This window comes from Bos grunniens, chromosome 10, assembly GCF_055505025.1.
Source record: "Bos grunniens cultivar Pamir isolate PY7600 chromosome 10, Bosgru_T2T1.0, whole genome shotgun sequence".
Classification (NCBI taxonomy): Eukaryota; Metazoa; Chordata; class Mammalia; order Artiodactyla; family Bovidae; genus Bos; species Bos grunniens.
Genome location: NC_141174.1, coordinates 90,633,011 through 90,650,858, shown reverse-complemented (window position 1 = coordinate 90,650,858; position 17,848 = coordinate 90,633,011). Strand labels below are relative to the sequence as shown.

General features: G+C 41.2%; 2 protein-coding genes across 9 annotated transcripts in view; one reads left to right on the top strand and one right to left on the bottom strand.

Moving 5' to 3' along the window:
• The window catches only part of GPR137C (G protein-coupled receptor 137C), a 64,759-nt gene extending 59,087 nt beyond the window's left edge, over window positions 1-5,672 (bottom strand). The window contains exon 1 of one of the 2 annotated variants that reach the window (XM_086323058.1): window positions 4,932-5,672. In XM_086323058.1, coding sequence (XP_086179184.1) covers window positions 4,932-5,351 — 420 coding nt within the window. In that variant the 5' untranslated portion in view covers window positions 5,352-5,672. The remainder of the gene's footprint in view (window positions 1-4,931) is intronic. The other variant, XM_086323059.1, reaches the window with a different exon arrangement.
• Window positions 5,673-5,826: 154 nt separating this feature from the next.
• Window positions 5,827-17,848, top strand: part of TXNDC16 (thioredoxin domain containing 16) — a 93,158-nt gene continuing 81,136 nt past the window's right edge. For 3 of the 7 annotated variants that reach the window (XM_086323053.1, XM_086323049.1, XM_086323055.1), the window contains exons 1-5: window positions 5,876-6,183; window positions 11,162-11,266; window positions 12,757-12,874; window positions 13,912-14,209; window positions 15,399-15,481. Coding sequence is in view for 5 of the 7 variants with exons in the window: in XM_086323049.1 (XP_086179175.1) it covers window positions 14,050-14,209; window positions 15,399-15,481 (243 nt within the window). In the remaining 2 variants the exon portion in view is untranslated. Of the gene's footprint in view, window positions 6,184-11,161; window positions 11,267-12,756; window positions 12,875-13,911; window positions 14,210-15,398; window positions 15,482-17,848 lie in introns of all 7 variants that reach the window. The other 4 variants (XM_086323054.1, XM_086323050.1, XM_086323052.1 and 1 more) reach the window with 3 other exon arrangements.

Genomic DNA, 17,848 nt, shown 5'->3' with positions numbered 1-17,848 from the left:
TTCATCAGTAAGATTTTACCTGTAGTAATCAGAAGTAACTAATTGAACCAAGAAAATCTAAGAGAATCTTAGCATTCATATCATAGGCAATGTTTTAGGCACAAAATATAAAGATCCCAGAAAGTACACAAATAATTTACCTCATATATTCATCAAAATTAACTCTCAAATTTTAGATGGTTAAATATTTTCAAGATTTTGGTCTTTTCAAGATTGTCATCCAAAAATATATTCACTATTGTTCTATGAGTTTAAAATATGATAAAGTAACTTCTTATCCTTAGGGAGTTTCTATTTTAGGTGATAAAAGTACTTTTGTGAGAAATCATAGACCATTATAACAAAATGAAAGTACCTGTTAAGTTGAACTCCATCATGTTCTCTGACATTCCATCAATATTTGGAAGAATATATCGAATGTCAGGGACAATGACAGCAGCCATGTATGTAAGAGTTAAGATTCTGAATTTAATTTTCCTAGCTGTACTGGCATTGTGATTTAGTAACTGCATTTTATTGTGATTAAGCAACTGGCACTCATGTTACAAAACTGCAAGAAAAAATGTCAATATGGGTCATGGAGGTGAACTCATTGATTTTGGCATGCATCAACAACACTGCAAAGATACTATCAACTCTCATTTTAAGTCCTTTTACTTGTTCCAATGGTAGGTAGCATGTTTAATAGAATAATTTGTTTTAAAGACTGAACCCTTCTCTGGTAAAAGCATAGGAGTGTGAACTTTTCTTTGGTAAAGTACATATTTTATTAATCATGCTGGAAAAAGTTCAATAGGTGCTTTAAACTTAGTGCATAGGTTTATTATTTTTTTCCAACTATTTGTTCTAGGAGGTAAGTATGTAAATCTAATGATTTCAGAAAGGGCTACCTCCCCCTACCTGAATTCCATTCAAGTATGGTAAAGAAAAGAAAGAGTGGTTTAGGCAGTCTTAACTTTTTGAAAACTTATTTTTAGAATAATTACCACAATGTATTCGAAGTAGTAATGGTTGTTTTACAAACCTTATTTTTATACTGCTCTATGGTTCTTTGTAACTAAGTCTTTAAGTTAGAATTTAATTTTAAACTACTACTATATGTTTTTAATTAGTGAGAAGTGGATACAACAAATACTTAAAAGAAGTCAAAAGTAAAATGAAACTGGCATTTAATAGACAGCCTGGGTAATCAAGAAGCACAACTATTTAAAACAGATATAAGGGTCTCTTGGTTAAAAAAAAAAGTCAAATGTTAAGTTTTATATTTGTCACCATGTAGATTTTCCCTACCACTCAGCTGTAATACAAAGAACTCATTGGGAAAGCCTTATTCGTTCAGAGTGATCAATAGTTCTTCCAATTACTTGGAATTGATATAAAAATTTGAATTAAAAAACTGAACATGTAAATTGCTTGTATGTAAAAAAAAAAAAACAAAAAAACTGGACGTGGAACAACGGACTGATTCCAAATTGGGAAAGGAATACTCCAGTGTGGTATACTGTCACCTTGCTTATTGAACTTATATGCAGAGTACATTATGCGAAATGCTGGGCTGGAGAAGCACAAGCTGGAATCCAGATTGCAGGGAGAAATATCAATAACCTTAGATATGCAGATGACACCACCCTTATGGCAGAAAGTGAAGAACTACTAAAGAGCCTCTTGATGAAAGTGAAAGAGGAGAGTGAAAAAGTGGGCTTAAAACTCAACATTCAAAAAACGAAGATCATGGCATCTGGTCCCATCACTTCATGGGAAATAGATGGGGAAACAATGGAAACAGTGAGAGACTTTATTGTGGGGAGCTCCAAAATCACTGCAGATGGTGACTGCAGCCATGAAATTAAAAGACGCTTACTCCTTGGAAGAAAAGCTATGACAAACCTAGACAGCATATTAAAAAACAGAGACATTACTTTACCGACAAACGTTGTCTAGTCAAAGCTATGGTTTTTCCAGTAGTCATGTATGGATGTGAGAGCTATACTATAAAGAAAGCTGAGTGCTGAAGAATTGATGCTTTTGAACTGTGGTGTTGGAGAAGACTCTTGAGAGTCCCTTGGACTGCAAAAAGATCAAAATTGTCAATCCTAAAGGAAGTCAGTCCTGAATATTCACTGGAAGGACTCAAGCTGAAGTTCCAATACTTTGGCCACCTGATGCGAAGAGCTGACACACTGGAAAAGACCCTGATGCTGGGAAAGATTGGAGAAGAGGAGAAGGGAATGACAGAGGATGAAATGGTTGGATGGCATCACTGACTCGATGGACATGAGTTTGAGCAAGCTCTGGGAGTTGGTGATGGACAGGGAAGCCTGGTGTGCTGCAGTCCATGGGGTCTCAAAGAGTCAGACACAACTGAGTGACTGAACTGAACTGTTTTAAACAGATTCCTTTGTATTTTTTCTATTGAATATAGAAATGATTTCTGGTTAAAAATGTCTCTTTTTAAACAGGTAAAAATATGTTCTTTTAAGTATAGTTATGTGTCTTAAAATCGTTCGTTTTATAAAAAGACTAGGATAGACAAATAATTTACACTCTTTCTAGGAGACACTCCAAAAGGAAAAAAACTTTAGCCCAGCTTCTTTCCAAATTATGTTTTCTAGGATAATAGAACCTTACTGTGTTTTAAAAAGTACATGACACAAATAAGATATCCATTTAATAGGAAGACTTTTAGACATTTAAATATCTTCCTCACTAGCTTGGAATAACAGCAATCAAAAGTCTGAAAATCCAATCTGGATATTGTGTAGTTTACACTGTAGAAGTATATTTCAGAATTTCAAGCTTAAATATAGATGCTTTTTCCCTATGGTGATAATGTTTAGTCAATTTGTGTTTACCTTAGGGTGAGAGGTATGACTGGGAAAAGGCACAAGGGGACCTCCAGGGCACTGAAAATGATGCATATCTTATTCTGGGTGGTGGTAACATGAGTGTGTGCATATGTAAAATTTCATGTACCTGTGTACTTTATGTACTTTATGATATATGTTATATTTCAAGAAAAAGTAAAAAGGGTGTTTAGCTACTTATGAAATGCCCAACTGTTTTACAATGCCTCATTAATATGACTTTGTTAGTCAAAATGGTATCAGATCAGATCAGATCAGATCAGTCGCTCAGTCGTGTCTGACTCTTTGCGACCCCATGAATCGCAGCACGCCAGGCCTCCCTGTCCATCACCAACTCCCGGAGTTCACTGAGACTCACGTCCATCAAGTCAGTGATCCCATCCAGCCATCTCATCCTCAGTGGTATAAGGAAAAAACAAATTATCTGATATGCATGGCTTAAGGACTGCTAATCACGCTTAGGCAAACTATATCTGAAGCTAGAGCAAAGTTTTAGTGATGAGATGTGCTGGTAGTATATCAGAAATTGCCAGGAAGAATACAGTGTATCAGCTTAACTATAAAGGACTGAAGTACTGTAACAGTTTAAGCAACAACCAGAAGATCAGAACATCTGCAAATAAATGATGTGACTATGGCATGTTTATTTGATTTATTAACCCATACTTTTTATTTCTGCTTACTGTTTGGGTTTTTGTCACTGTATTGTTTGTATTTCCAAATGATTGGGAATTCTGTTACATATTCTAAACTGTTGTTTTTAGTGTGGTAAAAAGGTGAATTTATGATTGTGCTTTTAAAATTATGCATTCAACTTCATAGCTATTACTGGAGAAGAGTTGGTTTACGCAGGAAATACAAACACACAATCTGCCTCAAATGATTTTTACTTTTGCTCAGAACCATGTAAATTCTCATCACCTCCAAAAGCCTTTGAGAGGATTAGCTGCATAGACCAATATTGTTCTATATTAGTCAGTATTAAGCATATGATGTCACCTTGTTTCCTCCCCTCCTTAAGCTTTTTTTTTTTTTTTTTTTTTGCGGGGGGGGGAGGGGAGTGGGGTTTTTTGTGTGTGTGTGTGTGTGTGGTAATTTTCAAAATTCCGTGGCTTAAATACCACTAGCTGGCACACATGATTGATAAACTTACACTCTCAAACCTGTTTGAAATGGGTCAAATACCTAAGTGCTGCAGAACAATGCAAACCAACCAGCAATTCCTCATAAAAGAGAAAGGGGGTGTGATTAGGTGCCAGCTATTAAGCAAGTTATTGCAAAAACAGTTTGGTGGTTTGTTTCTGCAATAGGCGCAGGTTGAACTAGTATTTTCTCTTAATTAGCTGGAAAAAATAAAAAAGACTAGGCTTTAGGAGGTAGAATAAATAGTCGAGGCATGAAGCCACTGGGGCAAACACACTCGGGGCTTTACGGAGGTCTTTATACTGACCCTCGGGATTGGTTAGTGATTATTAACCCCGCCGGGGAACTATCGAACGAAATCTGTGTGAGGCTTATCGAGCGCCGGGTAAGGAGATGCAGGAGGGAATATAAGCTTCTAATAAAAGAAACGCAGTAACAATAGCAGAGGAACAGCTCTGCCTGGTGACGTAATGGCTGGCAGCAGTCCAGCTTCAGCAGAGCTGCTGCTACCTCAGCATCCAACCTCTCTCAACAGAGTCCAGCTTCGGCAGAGCTACCCCGGCTGCTACTTCTTGCGATGCCACTTTGTCGGTGCCACCGACACCTTCGCGTACAAGGGCCAGGACGCCAAACAAAGGCTGGTCCTGCTGTTTCAAGTTGTCTGAACATACACTCTCACTCACCACCAGCCCTCCCCTCGCCGACTCCCCAAGCCCCTCAGTAGTCGAGTCAATCGGCTGCTTAAGTTTAGGGCCAGAAACCTGGCGCACACTCCAGGCGTGCCTCAGTTTCCCCGGGCTGCTCTCGGATTCGCTTCTCCCGGTCCGCACCCCACCCCCCAACCCGCCACCGATCCTCAGCCCGAGTGAAACGCGGCGGCCCCACTCTCCCGCCCGGCCCCGCGTGCCGGTCCTCCCGCCTTACCTCCGCCAGGTAGAGGTTGAGGAGACAGAGCGTGGAGAACTGGAGACAGGAGGGGAAGCAGTAGAGCAGCCAGTGGGGGAAGAAGTGCAGGTGAGCGGGCGGCCGGAGCAGGGGCAAGGAGCCGCTGAGCGAGAAGGCGGCTGAGAAGAGGGTGGTCCTGAGCGCTGCCCACAGGAGACAGAGGAAGAGACAGAGGCTCTGGTAACTCAGCCGCCGCTCGCGGTACAGGAGCAGCCGCCACAGCTGCAGGTAGGCAAAGGCGAAGAGCGCGGCGTAGAGCAGGGCGTGCAGGATGCTCAGCGCCAACTGCACCGAGCCAGGCACCGCGGCGCCTGAGGCGGCAGCGACTGCGTCTCCGCCGCCCCCGCCGGGCGTCGAGGGCTCGCGGCCGGCCGCGGGACCCGGCACGGACACCCTCATGAGGGGGCTGGGGGGCGGGCGAAAGAGCGCGGGAAGGAAGGGGCCGGACTCGGAGCCGCCGTCGAGGGGGAGAAGGATGTCCCTCTGACCCCCCACCCACCCCAACCTCCAACCCCAGGAAGCGCCGTGACAGGACCCAGAGCCCCGCGGAGAACAGCCGCGGCTCCTCGGACCCCGCCTCCTCTCCCCGGCCCCCCACCCCCGGGGGTCTCGGCTCCTCCTGCTCCGGCTCGGCTCGGTAGATGCAAAAAACAACTCTCGGCTGGAGACAATCAGCTGAGAAACCCGAGCATTTGAGGCGCTCGCTCCGCACCTTGGGCTCCAGCCGATTGGCCCAGGAGGGCACGCCCCCTGGGCGCCGCGCTCGGAAGACCACAGGCCACAGGACCCGTCGCTCAGGGACCCCACGATCTCATTGGCCGCTCGCTTTCCCCGCCTGCTCCCTCCCCTTCATTCCCTAACCACGCTGCCGATTGGCCCAACTACTGTACGGCCTACTCGCGCTGGCGGGCGGACTAGACGTCGCCTGTCACTGGGGTGGCTCTTGCCCGCCCCCTGCGCTTACCATTGGCTGGAAAGGCCGCACGTAAGGCCCACGAGGACAAGGAGGAGCCTCGTGGGTTGTTTTTTGCCCAGCCGTCCGACTCAGATGAGCGGTGCAGGCTGCTGCTGCGGAGGCGGGAGGAGAGTGAGCTCGCAGGTAGGGGGAGCGGTTCGCGGTTACTGGGCAGGCAAAGCACGGCCCCGCCTTCTGGGTCTCATCCTTCACGTGGAGGGAACTGTCGGTCCGCAGTCCAGATCCCAGCCGGCAAGTCTTGTCTTCAGGTCTCGGGTACGTAGGTGGCAGCGCGGGTACTGGAGACCAGGGCTATGGTATCTGCAAGCAGGGATGCTTGCCGGCATTCGGACCTGGTGGGTCTACCTCAGCAACGACCGCACCACCCGGCTGTGGAGTTTGGCTTAAATAGGGTCTCACCTGGATGCTTCTGTTTAGTTTTCTTCTTTTTCCCTAGCGTGAGCGCCCATAAAAAGTGAGCCTTTTGTGGGGAGGAATGAGGCGAAGGCTGAACGGAAGGTCTAAGAGATCTTTCCCTCCCTCAGGACATGTTCCAGAAGAGAGTGGAATGGGATAGGAAAGAGAGTGGAAAGAGAATGGGATGGGTATGGAAGCCGTCTCTGAGTAGGGAGAAAGTGGGCATTTAAAACTTAGAATTTGGAAAGATGCTGTGAGCGTTAGGCAAAACGAGAGAATCAGAATTTTAAGTATTTGATGGATGTCTGGAGAGGAAAAGGGGAATAGTCTGTGCTTTTTAAATTCCAGATATATTCCTTCAAAGACCGGACCTGTGTGTGGGTGGATAGTTGCGCTGTATCTAGGGCTCAGACATAAGGAAACAAAATGCTATATTATGTTACTTAATGCTGTAAATAAATGAGGAGTAAATAGATCTTCCCACATATAGTGGACTGACATATGTTTTGACTTGGGGGGAGGGGAGTTATTTGGTAACAAAATGAGCAAAGTAGTGCAAAATGATGAGAGAATCATTTGTGTTCCCCTTAGGATGGGTGGCGCATTGTTATTTAAGTATCCCTGTGAAAGACACTGCTACATTTATTTGTGTAGCTAAGACTCGGCCTTTCCTAACTCACCATCCTAAGAAGCGTGTTGCTGCCTTCTTTCCTAGCTAAGAGATTCACAGAGAAGGTTAAAGTCTCCAGATTGTGGGACAGTAGTTTAACCAGGCACCACATGTTGGTGTGTTCTGGGTTCTGTATAGGGTGTGCTGACAAACTGATGGATGTTGAGGTCTGGTACTGTTCTGTGAAGATCCCTCAGATGAAACACTCAGCTGAGCAGGTTGTGCCGTGCAGCCAGCCTACAGTAGGGCAAACTTGGAGCGAGAAGTTCACAGGCCTAATCCAACATCAGTGCTCTACAGAAGGATCTTGATTTGTTTGTTTGTTTGCAGCTTAAGGCATTTGCCTCATGTATTCATAAAGAATGTGGTTAGGCCAGTACACTGATTTGAAAGGGTTCAGAGAGCTCCTCGCCCCAGTGAACTAACTGATTGCAGTTATGTGCTTCAGTTCAGTTCAGTCCCTCAGTCGTGTCCGACTCTTTGTGACCCCATGAATTGCAGCACGCCAGGCCTCCCTGTCCATCACCAACTCCTGGAGTTCACTCAGACTCACATCCATCGAGTCGGTGATGCCATCCAGCCATCTCATCCTCTGTCGTCCCCTTCTCCTCCTGCCCCCAATCCCTCCCAGCATCAGAGTCTTTTCCAATGAGTCAACTCTTCGCATGAAGTGGCCAAAGTACTGGAGTTTCAGCTTTAGCATCAGTCCTTCCAAAGAACACCCAGGGCTGATCTCCTTCAGAATGGACTGGTTGGATCTCCTTGCAGTCCAAGGGACTCTCAAGAGTCTTCTCCAACAGCACAGTTCAAAAGCATCAATTCTTTGGCACTCAGCTTTCTTCACAGTCCAACTCTCACATCCATACATGACCACTGGAAAAACCATAGCCCTGACTAGACAGACCTTTGTTGGCAGAGTAATGTCTCTGCTTTTGAATATGCTGTCTAGATTAGTCATAACTTTCCTTCCAAGGAGTAAGCGTCTTTTAATTTCATGGCTGCAATCACCATCTGCAGTGCTTTTGGAGCCCAAAAAAATAAAGTCTGATACTGTTTCCACTGTTTCCCCATCTATTTCCCATGAAGTGATGGGACCGGATGCCATGATCTTCATTTTCTGAATGTTGAGCTTTAAGCCAACTTTTTCACTCTCCTCTTTCACTTTCATCAAGAGGCTTTTGAGTTCCTCTTCACTTTCTGCCGTAAGGGTGGTATCATCTGCATATCTGAGGTTATTGATATTTCTCCCGGCAATCTTGATTCCAGCTTGTGTTTCTTCCAGCCCAGCGTTTCTCATGATGTTCTCTGCATATAAGTTAAATAAGCAGGGTGACAATATACAGCCTTGACGTACTCCTTTTCCTATTTGGAACCAGTCTGTTGCACATCAATTAAGCATGGATTCAGAGTTATGTGCTTTTAGGCACTTGCCAAAATCAGGAAACCCACTTATTTTCTGGCATGTTTTATTTTTGTATGTTTTATAATCAATGAATCAGGTCATGAATAGATTTTCTCCATGAAGGGGTTTTTCTCTTTTCCCCAAATTCTCTACTCAAAGTGAGAGTAAACCACACATGGGCTTCCCAGGGGGCTCAGTGGTAGAGAGTCTGCCTGCCAGTGCTATAGAAACAGGAGACACAAGTTTGATCACTGAGTCAGGAAGATCCCCAGGAGAAGGGAATGGCAACCCACTCCAGTATTCTTGTCTGGAGAATTCCTTGGATAGAGAAGCCTGGCAGGCTACAGTCCATGGCTTTGCAAAGAGTTGGACACAACTGAGTAAACACACACACACACGTGTTTCACATCTTTGCTTGTGAGGGTTTTTTTTTTTAATTTCAGAGTCATAGGAAATCGGGATAGTTACCTTTTTCTCCTTCCTTTTTGGGGCCATGTATATGGGGAGGTGTAGATAGAAGATTTGCCTCACTCCCTCAGGGAAACTCTGTAAGTGGAGATGTGTTGACTCCTTTTATTGCCTCCTTTGGGTCATAAATGATAAACTGTGAGATTTATCATTTATGAGATCTAATCAGCATTTTATTGGAGGCTGGTTCAGTGAACAGGTTCTGTTCTCCAATAGCAGTGTTAAACTGTAAGTAAGCTAATTTTTGACAGGATGTTCTTACAGGAACTTTGCAAGTATTATTATATGCCCCATTTGTTGCAGAATATGAAGTGTGGCTTTTCCCAGAGAATGATGCCTGCAGATCTTTGTTTAATGTTTAGAGTTGCTGATTTCCTCTTTCTCAAAAGGGGAAACCATTAGTTTTATGTTTAATGATAAGGGAAATTTAGGCTTTTACAGAAGAAACTAACCAAGGGTCTTCTAGAAAAGCTTGTGCCTGGAAAACCTAAAATATGGAATGTGTCCCTGATGCACAATGGTTGAATACTGTTGTTTCGGGAGAGGAGATTAGCACAGTGGTCTTTGAAAGCAGAACTGTTTGCCAAGTGTTATATATGGGACCCAGTTCCCCAATGAGATTGCTCCAACTGAAAAGGGCCATCAGCTGCTCCATCTGCACAGAAGGGCAAATCCTTGTCTACACCTCTCACTAACAGGAGTATCAGTGTTTTTCTCCTGAGGTACTTCCTCCTCCTTTCTCAGAATTCTGGTGCTGAGCAAAACAAACTTTTGTTGCCGTTAACATTTTATTTACAAGCTTTAGCCCTTTTTGTACTAAACCTTCATGCATCCTTTCTTACAGTGTTTGTCAGCCTCTTGTATTTGTCCTTGGTTAAATGTCACATACTTTTTCCCAACTTTTAAATGACCTGTGCATGCATACTTGTTTAGAGTTTAGGGATGAGGCAGAAGTTACATCTTACATACTAACTCTGATTATTCATCCAGGAGCATCGTGTTGAACTGAGGGCTCTTTCCAGATCCAAAGGCTAAGAGTCGCACTTAGTGGGGAGGTGTCTGTGTGTAGTATTGGCAAATATTTGCGTATGAGTTCATTTTCTTTTCATATTGGCACTGGTTGTGGTAATAGTCAGTTGCATTGTAGAGTCATCTTCCCTTTTAAAATCTTCCTAACTTGAAATTGGGTCAACTTCTTGTGAATTCTTTGAAATATATTCCTTTAAGATCTAGGATATGTTTTTATGTTTAAGTCACTCTCTTCTTAGCTGTCACTAAAACAAATAGGGCTAGGTTGGGTTATAGTGTAATAACAACCCTAAATCTTTAGAAGTTTAAAACAAGATGTTTATTTTATGTTAACACTAGTAGGCTGGGAGCCTTGTCCCATGTTGCCCTCCCTCTTCCTGAGACTTGGTTTAACAGTTGAGTGTTTCCAATCATCGTGGCAGAGATAAAGTGTATCATGACACATACACATTGACTTTTAAAAGCTTTTGGAAGTTACATATGATACTTTGCACATTTCATTGGCCAAATCAAGTCATGGCCATATGTAACTCAGGGAAGTGGGGAAGTGGAATTTTAACACGTGTAGAGACCTAGAAACATTTGGACACTCTACCATTTTTGTGAGTAGATATTGTCCTTCCTATATGTACTTCAAAGAATCCACCTGCCAATGCAGGAGATGTGGGTTCAATCCCTGGGTCAGGAAGATTCCCTGGAGAAGGAAGTGGCAACCTACTCCAGTCTTCTTTCCTAGGAAGTCCCATGGATAGAGGAGCCTGGCAGGCTACAGTCTATGGGGTCCCAAAGAGTCAAGCACGACTTAGTGACTAAACAACAACTATATTCTTCTTCCTATATGTACTTCATCCTTGGCTCTTCCATGTGGAGATAACCCCTAACTCCCGTTCAGTCACTGTGTCATGCTCAAAGTCTGGGATCTCTGAGTAATGCTTAGTAGCCATGATCTCTGGACTTCATAAGTTATCCGTTTCCCTTACACTGTTGAATTCATAGAGTAGTTGTAGGGACATATAACTACAATACGTGTTCTTACTAATAATATTTGAAGAGAAGAATGGAAGACATAAACCAGACACTGAACTGTAGTGGTTTTGGAACCTTGCTGGACAGATATTGCTAGGGCTCAAAGTATAAGAAAAATGAAATAAAAAAGCATATCAAATGACTAGTTAACATTTGATTAGCCCACAGATTTACTTTGTGAAATTGCTATAAAAGCTGCTAAACATTTATAGTCAATTTCTGTGTTTTTCTCATTATTGTAGACCAGTGCTGCTGCTGCTGCTGCTAAGTCGCTTCAGTCGTGTCCGACTCTGTGTGACCCCATAGACGGCAGCCCACCAGGCTCCGCCATCCCTGGGATTCTCCAGGCAAGAACACTGGAGTGGGTTGCCATTTCCTTCTCCAGTGCATAAAAGTGAAAAGTGAAAGTGAAGTCTCCCAGTCGCGTCTGACTCTTCGCAACCCCATGGACTGCAGCCTATCAGGCTCCTCTGTCCATGGGATTTTCCAGGCAAGAGTACTGGAGTAGGGTGCCATTGCCTTCTCCTGTAGACCAGTGACAAACAGTTAATATTCTAGCACATGCCCTGGAGCATAGTTCTTTATGGTCCTTGGCTTTGGCTTGCAAGAGGTCCTTTGATTTTTATCATCTTTGGCCACATCTGAAGTTGGACTTTGGAGAATATGGTTTTTTTTCTGTGGCTGAGCAGTTTTGTTAGTGTTTCCTGACCCTGCAAAGGTGGGGACTTAGGAATTGTTTTAAGTTTTGAACAGCTAGACTTTTAGATGGTGGTGCTTCTTTGAGTACCTTTCTTTTATTTCCTTGTTAAACGTAATCAACAGCAACTATCACATGCTACTCATCTTCTGTCTTGCAGCCATAAATAAGTTCTTTAGCCACATGAACCTAACTACATGCTCATAAATTCATTAGGTACTTCTCATTTCCAAATTATTGTAGTGACAGTTATATCAAATGTTTTGTTATTCCTTAACACAAATCATTTGTTGAGGTCCTGTCTCTGTGTTTCCTCGAAGAGAAAGAGTTTCCATGAGTAGTCTCAGAACAGTTTCCTGCTGCTTGGCCCCTGAGCCTATGTGTGGGGTTCTTGTTAAGGCAGCACCTCACTTGTGATTTATATACTGGTGAAGATAAACTAGATTATGCTGCAGTAATCCACCCCCTGCCACACCAGGCTCAGTGGTTTAAGACAACAAACCTATGTTATTTCTTCCTATGTCATATATTCATTGCATACCACCTGGGGGTTCTCTGGGCTGCACCCCATCTGGGACCTATGCTGACACACAGCCACCATCTGAGTGTTTTCAGTGACTGTGACGGAAGAAAAGAAAGCCAGGCACGTTGCACAGTAGCTGTTAAACTGTTGTGTGAGACAACCTTATGTGCTTATAGTGTTGAAAAAGCAAGGTATATGGGGTTTCAGTTTATCAGCTCTATTGTAAATTGAGAACTAAATTGTTTCTCATTATCCCTGAAATGTTAAATTGAAGAGTAAATGGTCTTCATGACCACTGAAATGATAAATGTCTAATTTAGTATGATTTTTTTTCCCTAAATTTTCCATTCTTCATTCTTTACTGAAAAGTTCCACTCCTATCCTTATGAGTAATTCTTGCTACTTTTTTTTTTTCCTGTCTCCTGTTTTGACATAGTGATCTTTTGCTTAAAAGATAAGGAATCTATTTAAAATTACAGTTAAAAAATAAATAAATAAAATAAAATAAAATTACAGTTAAAATTCTCACCTGTACCTGTTGGTGTATCTTTACTTTCTAAAAGTATGATGTTTAATATAAAAACTAATTTCCCCAAACTATGTTCTTTTAAATGTAGATAATGTATATCAGCAGTAGAAAAGCTTCCTGAAAGAAGAAATTGTTCAAAAGAAATTTGAAAGTAGCAAAAGTATAAGAAAAGAGAACTGACAGTGGACACAGAGAACAGCATGGGAGTAAGTACAGCATGAAAGAAGATGAGAAGATGGTATATAGACTAAATCTGCGTTCAGAAGATAGAACTGAATTAAAATATGAGTTGAAGGAGCTATTTGCTTTTCTAAACTGTTTAAATCCATCAAACGTTACTAAATGTATATTTGGAAGGAATGTTCTTAAATAGTTTCAGTAGATATCCTCTAGGGTAGGTGGCCCCAACCTTTTTGGTGCCAGGGACCAGTTTCGTGGAAAACAAGTTTTCCATGTATGGGGGTAGGGAGCAAGAAGGGTGGTTTCAAGATGATTCAAATGTATTACATTTATTATGCACTTTATTTCTATAATTATTATATCAGCTCCACCTCAGATCATCAGGCATTAGATCCCAGAGATTGGGGACCCCTGTTCTAGAGGATTTAAAGTAAAAAGAATGTAGACATATATTTTGGATCTCATTTTCACGTTAGTGGTTTTAATTGCTATTTGAGTATTAATTGTAAATCCACTCTGGGTAGAGAATGATTAAATGCCCTGTTTAAAAAAAATGGATTGAATAATGTTTGAGAATTAATTTTAGAATCCTTAGAAATGACGGCTTAACACACACCAGTAAGTGGGGCTTCCCTGATGGTTCAGTGGTAAAAATCCACCTGCAATGCAGGAGATGCAGGAGACTCAGATTTGATCCCTGAATGAAGTTGGGAAGATCCCCTGGAGGAGGAAATGGCACCCCACTCCAGTATTCTTGCCTGAAAAATCCCATGGATAGAGGAGCCTAGTGGACTATACAGTTCCACTGTATAGTGGTTCACAAAGGTTCACAAAGAGTCAGACACAACTAAGAACACACACACACCAGTAAATAGCTATTAAACATAATATACTTAGTATTGTGTTTTCCAGATATCCTTGATATCTTTGTATCAAAAATTAATAGTATTATAAAATCAATGTCATTATATATCATCCCCTCTCACATTTGTACTAGAAGGAAATAGTAAAGTATTAGCAAAATCAAACCTGAGACTAATTTCTTATATTATTCTTTTTACAGATTTTACTTCATTCATTCATTTAACAAATTCCTGGGGCACAACTTTGTCGCACACCTACTCTTACCAGGTATTGTCCTGGGCAACAGAAGACAGCAGTGAAAAGAGTAGATTCTCCTGTCCGTACGCAGCCGCAGCTGATGATGCCTTCCAGTTTCAGCGTGTTTAGAGCTGGCATCTCTTTTGTCATGATGTGCATATTTTATACATCAGCAGTAGACTCTCCAGAGCTGAGTCCTCAGACATTCTTCAGTACATTGCAACCAGGAAAAGCCACCTTAGTTTATTTTTGTCAAGCTGGTAAGTTTTTTATATTTTAATATGATTTTTGTGATGTTTCTATTGGTGTTTAATCATTATGCTCAGGGAGAACTTATTGTCAGGATTAATAAAATGTGCTTTAAAGCTGCTACTATGATATGCCTACCTGGGTTTGAATCCTGACTTTGCTTCTTCACCTGTTGTGTGACGTGGGTCAAGTCACTTAATCTCTCTGTGTGTCTTTTTTGTCATCCATAATGAGGAAGTAGTGTGTGCTTTATAAATTTGTTGTGACGATTAAGTGACTTAGCTCATGTCCCTAATCCATAGTAAATACTAGGTGAGAATTAGCTATGAGTAATATCATTTCATTATCATTTCTAAAAGTAAACATTTTGATATTTTTAGCATGTAAATATTTTTAAAGTGTTTTAAAACTTTAAATATAGTAATACTGATGCTTAAGTTTAATACTCTGCTTTAACCATACTGTTGATTATACTGAATTAATTAATACAGCTATTGAACATAACTGATCACTGTCACGGTTCTATTAAAATTTCTCAGGCCTTAAAAAATACTATTCTTGGAATTAGTAAGTGAATTCACATATTTGTTGGCTCCCTTATAGGGGTTCTTTGGTGTCTTAGAAGGTAAAGAGTTTGCCTCCAATGCAGGAGACCTGGGTTCGAACCCTGGTTTGGGAAGATCTCTTGGAGAAGGGAATGGCAACCCACTCCAGTGTTCTTGCCTAGAGAATTCCATTGTCAGAGGAGCCTGGCGGGCTACAGTCCATAGGGTCACAAAGAGTCAGGCACGACTGAGTGACTAACACTTTATTATAATTAGGATTTGAAAATGGTATGTTAAAATCATTTTGAAATTTTTGTACATGTATGTTTGTGTATAGTATTAAACTTGGAAAAATAATGACAACTGTTCCATTTAAATTAAATGTTTATTTATCCAGTTTATGTCTAGAAAGCTTCTAAGGTCACAAAATGAAAATATTTCATGATAAAAATATTAGAAATAAGAATAATGAGGCAATAGGAAATAGGGTACAAAAATATGTAATTGGTTTGTTTAGTTACTTATTTGTTGTTGCATAGTAGTTGAGCAAACTAATATATTTCTTTTGCAGTTTGCAGCTTTTGGCTTTAATTTTAAAAATTCATTTTTCCTAAGGGCAAGTCATAAAACATTCATAAAACATTTCTTATTTTAGAGTCTCCAAGAACTTCTATGTTTCTTGAAGAACTGAATGAGGCTGCTAAACCTCTCCAGGACTATGGAATTTCAGTAGCAAAGGTAAAAACATATTTATGTTAATAAATTATTAGTGACAAACATTCTACAGTTGTGTGACCTAAGAGTGAGTATCTAAAAGTAATATGTTGTTTCACATCTTTTTTCAAACTGGAAAAATATTTTTTCTATCTTTTTTTTCATAAGAATAAGCAGAAGTATAGATGGTTCCAAATTATTGTACAAGTTAGTACAAATACAGAGGAAAAAGCTATTTAGAATTCTTAGAGCTTTATTTTGTAAACCATTCTATTGGAGCTATAGTGTCATTTTTTCAGTCTTGTATATAGGCTCTCTTTATTTTGCCTAAGAAATATATCATAATAGATATTCATAACTATTAAAACATTTGTATTAGCACAAACTGAGGTATCAAAATTGAAGTAATTGAAGTGTGTGTTTTTGTTTTTTCTTTCATATTCTGTCTTTATAATTGCTTATGTTGTGGTTGTCATATTTATTTTTAGAAAAATGTTAAGACGACCTAATTTGAAATTACATATTTAATTTCTCAAAAAGTGTTCAAACTTGCTGTGGAGTATTATGGAAAATTTCCAGATGCATCATGGTTTAAATAGCTTCATGAGCCTTTCATTTAGTTTAAACTTAGAATTTGTACCTCAGAAAGTGGAATGATTAATTACCCAGTGATTATTAAATTCTTCAGATTAGTGTCTCCCTGACTTTCTGTGTACATTTATTCTTTTCTAGTTCATTAACCTTCCTCCTTTGAGAGATGGCTACTGTCTGTCTTGATCCCTGCAGCTTGAGTTCCCAGGGCAGGAAACATAGAAAAGTTAACTGACTGTGACTTTTAAAGGGAAACTCTTCACTTTCACCACAAAACACTTCTGACACCAAATGTGTGTGTTTTCCACACCAAGCAGGTCTGACACCAACAACCCAGCATTAGCACAGACCCCTCAGGGGAAGGGTACAGTCCTGTGAGATTGCTCTCACTTTAGATTCCAGTCACAGGGAGTGAGAAGATCCCCAGGCTTCCTACGACTTGGCTACAAATGGGGGTTCTCACAACCCCATCCTCAGGGTCCATAATTGGCTACAGTGACTCACAGAACTCAGGGGAAGACTTTACTTAACTGTTACTGGCTTCTTACAAAGGATATCTCAGGAACAGCCAGGAAGAAATACATGGGCAAGATCTGGAAGAGTCTCAAGTGCAGGAGCTTGAGAAGGGAAGGGAAGTGGGGCTGAAAGTTACCACTCTCTAATCTTGCCTTTTGCTGGCAACCAGCCCCCTTCCTGAAGCTATCTAAGGGCCCCAACTGCCAGTCATTTCATTTGCATACAGACAGACTCTTATCACTGCCAGAGATTCCAAGGGTTTTAGAAACTCTTATATTTGGGGTTAAAGGACCAAATATTAGAACAAAAGATACTCCTACCACTCCATCATTCAGGAAATTACAGGGTTTTAGGTACTTCCCTAGTGGCTCAGTCAGTAAAGAATATGCCTACAATGCAGGAGACCTGGGTTTGATCCCTGGGTCAAGAACATCCCCTGGAGGAGGAAATGGCAGTCCACACCAGTATTTTTGCCTGGGAAATCCCATGGACAGAGGAGACTGGTGGGATACAGTCTCTGGGCTTGCAAGCGTCAGACACGACTTAGCAATTAACCACCATAACCACCACCAGGAGCTCTGTGTCAGGAACGAGGGGTAGAGACCAAATATATATTTCTTATTATATCATAGTTATATTCCTTGGAGAAGGAAATGGCACCCCACTGGAGTATTCTTGCCTGAAAAATCCTGTGGACAGAGGAGCCCGATGGGCTATGGTCCAAAGATCACAAAGAATTGGACACAACTAAGCGACTAAGCATGCATGTATATACCTTTAAAAAAAAATCTTTTTTTTTTAAAGTGTCAGTTCTCTTTGTATAGAGGTCTCAGGGTCTCGATTAATTGTGAACCAGTTTATACTCTAGAATGATAATGGCGCCCAAGCTTTGAACAAAAATTGGGATTTAGAAACAAAATACTGGGTTGGTATGACACTCCAAAGGGATAATCATACTGTTTATCTAGCAGTCAGTAAACTGATGACTAGTGACTATGTGTTTGCTCACTGGAGTAGAATATGAAGGTTCATGCCTAAAGATCACCTTTATGAACTAACAGTTCATAAAGCTTTTACAGTGAGGGCTTTGAAGTTATGTGGAAAGGAAACCGTGGTGAAAGAGACAGACCTGGACCTCGAGTACCTAGCTCAGTCCCTGGTGCATAGTAGATGCTCAGTACTGCTTAGGAGGCTGAAAAGAGCTCAGGATTATTTAGTCTCTTATTGGATTGTAGACTTAAAAAGTATTCACAACCTAAAAGTTGAGAGTTATGTTTTCTTAGG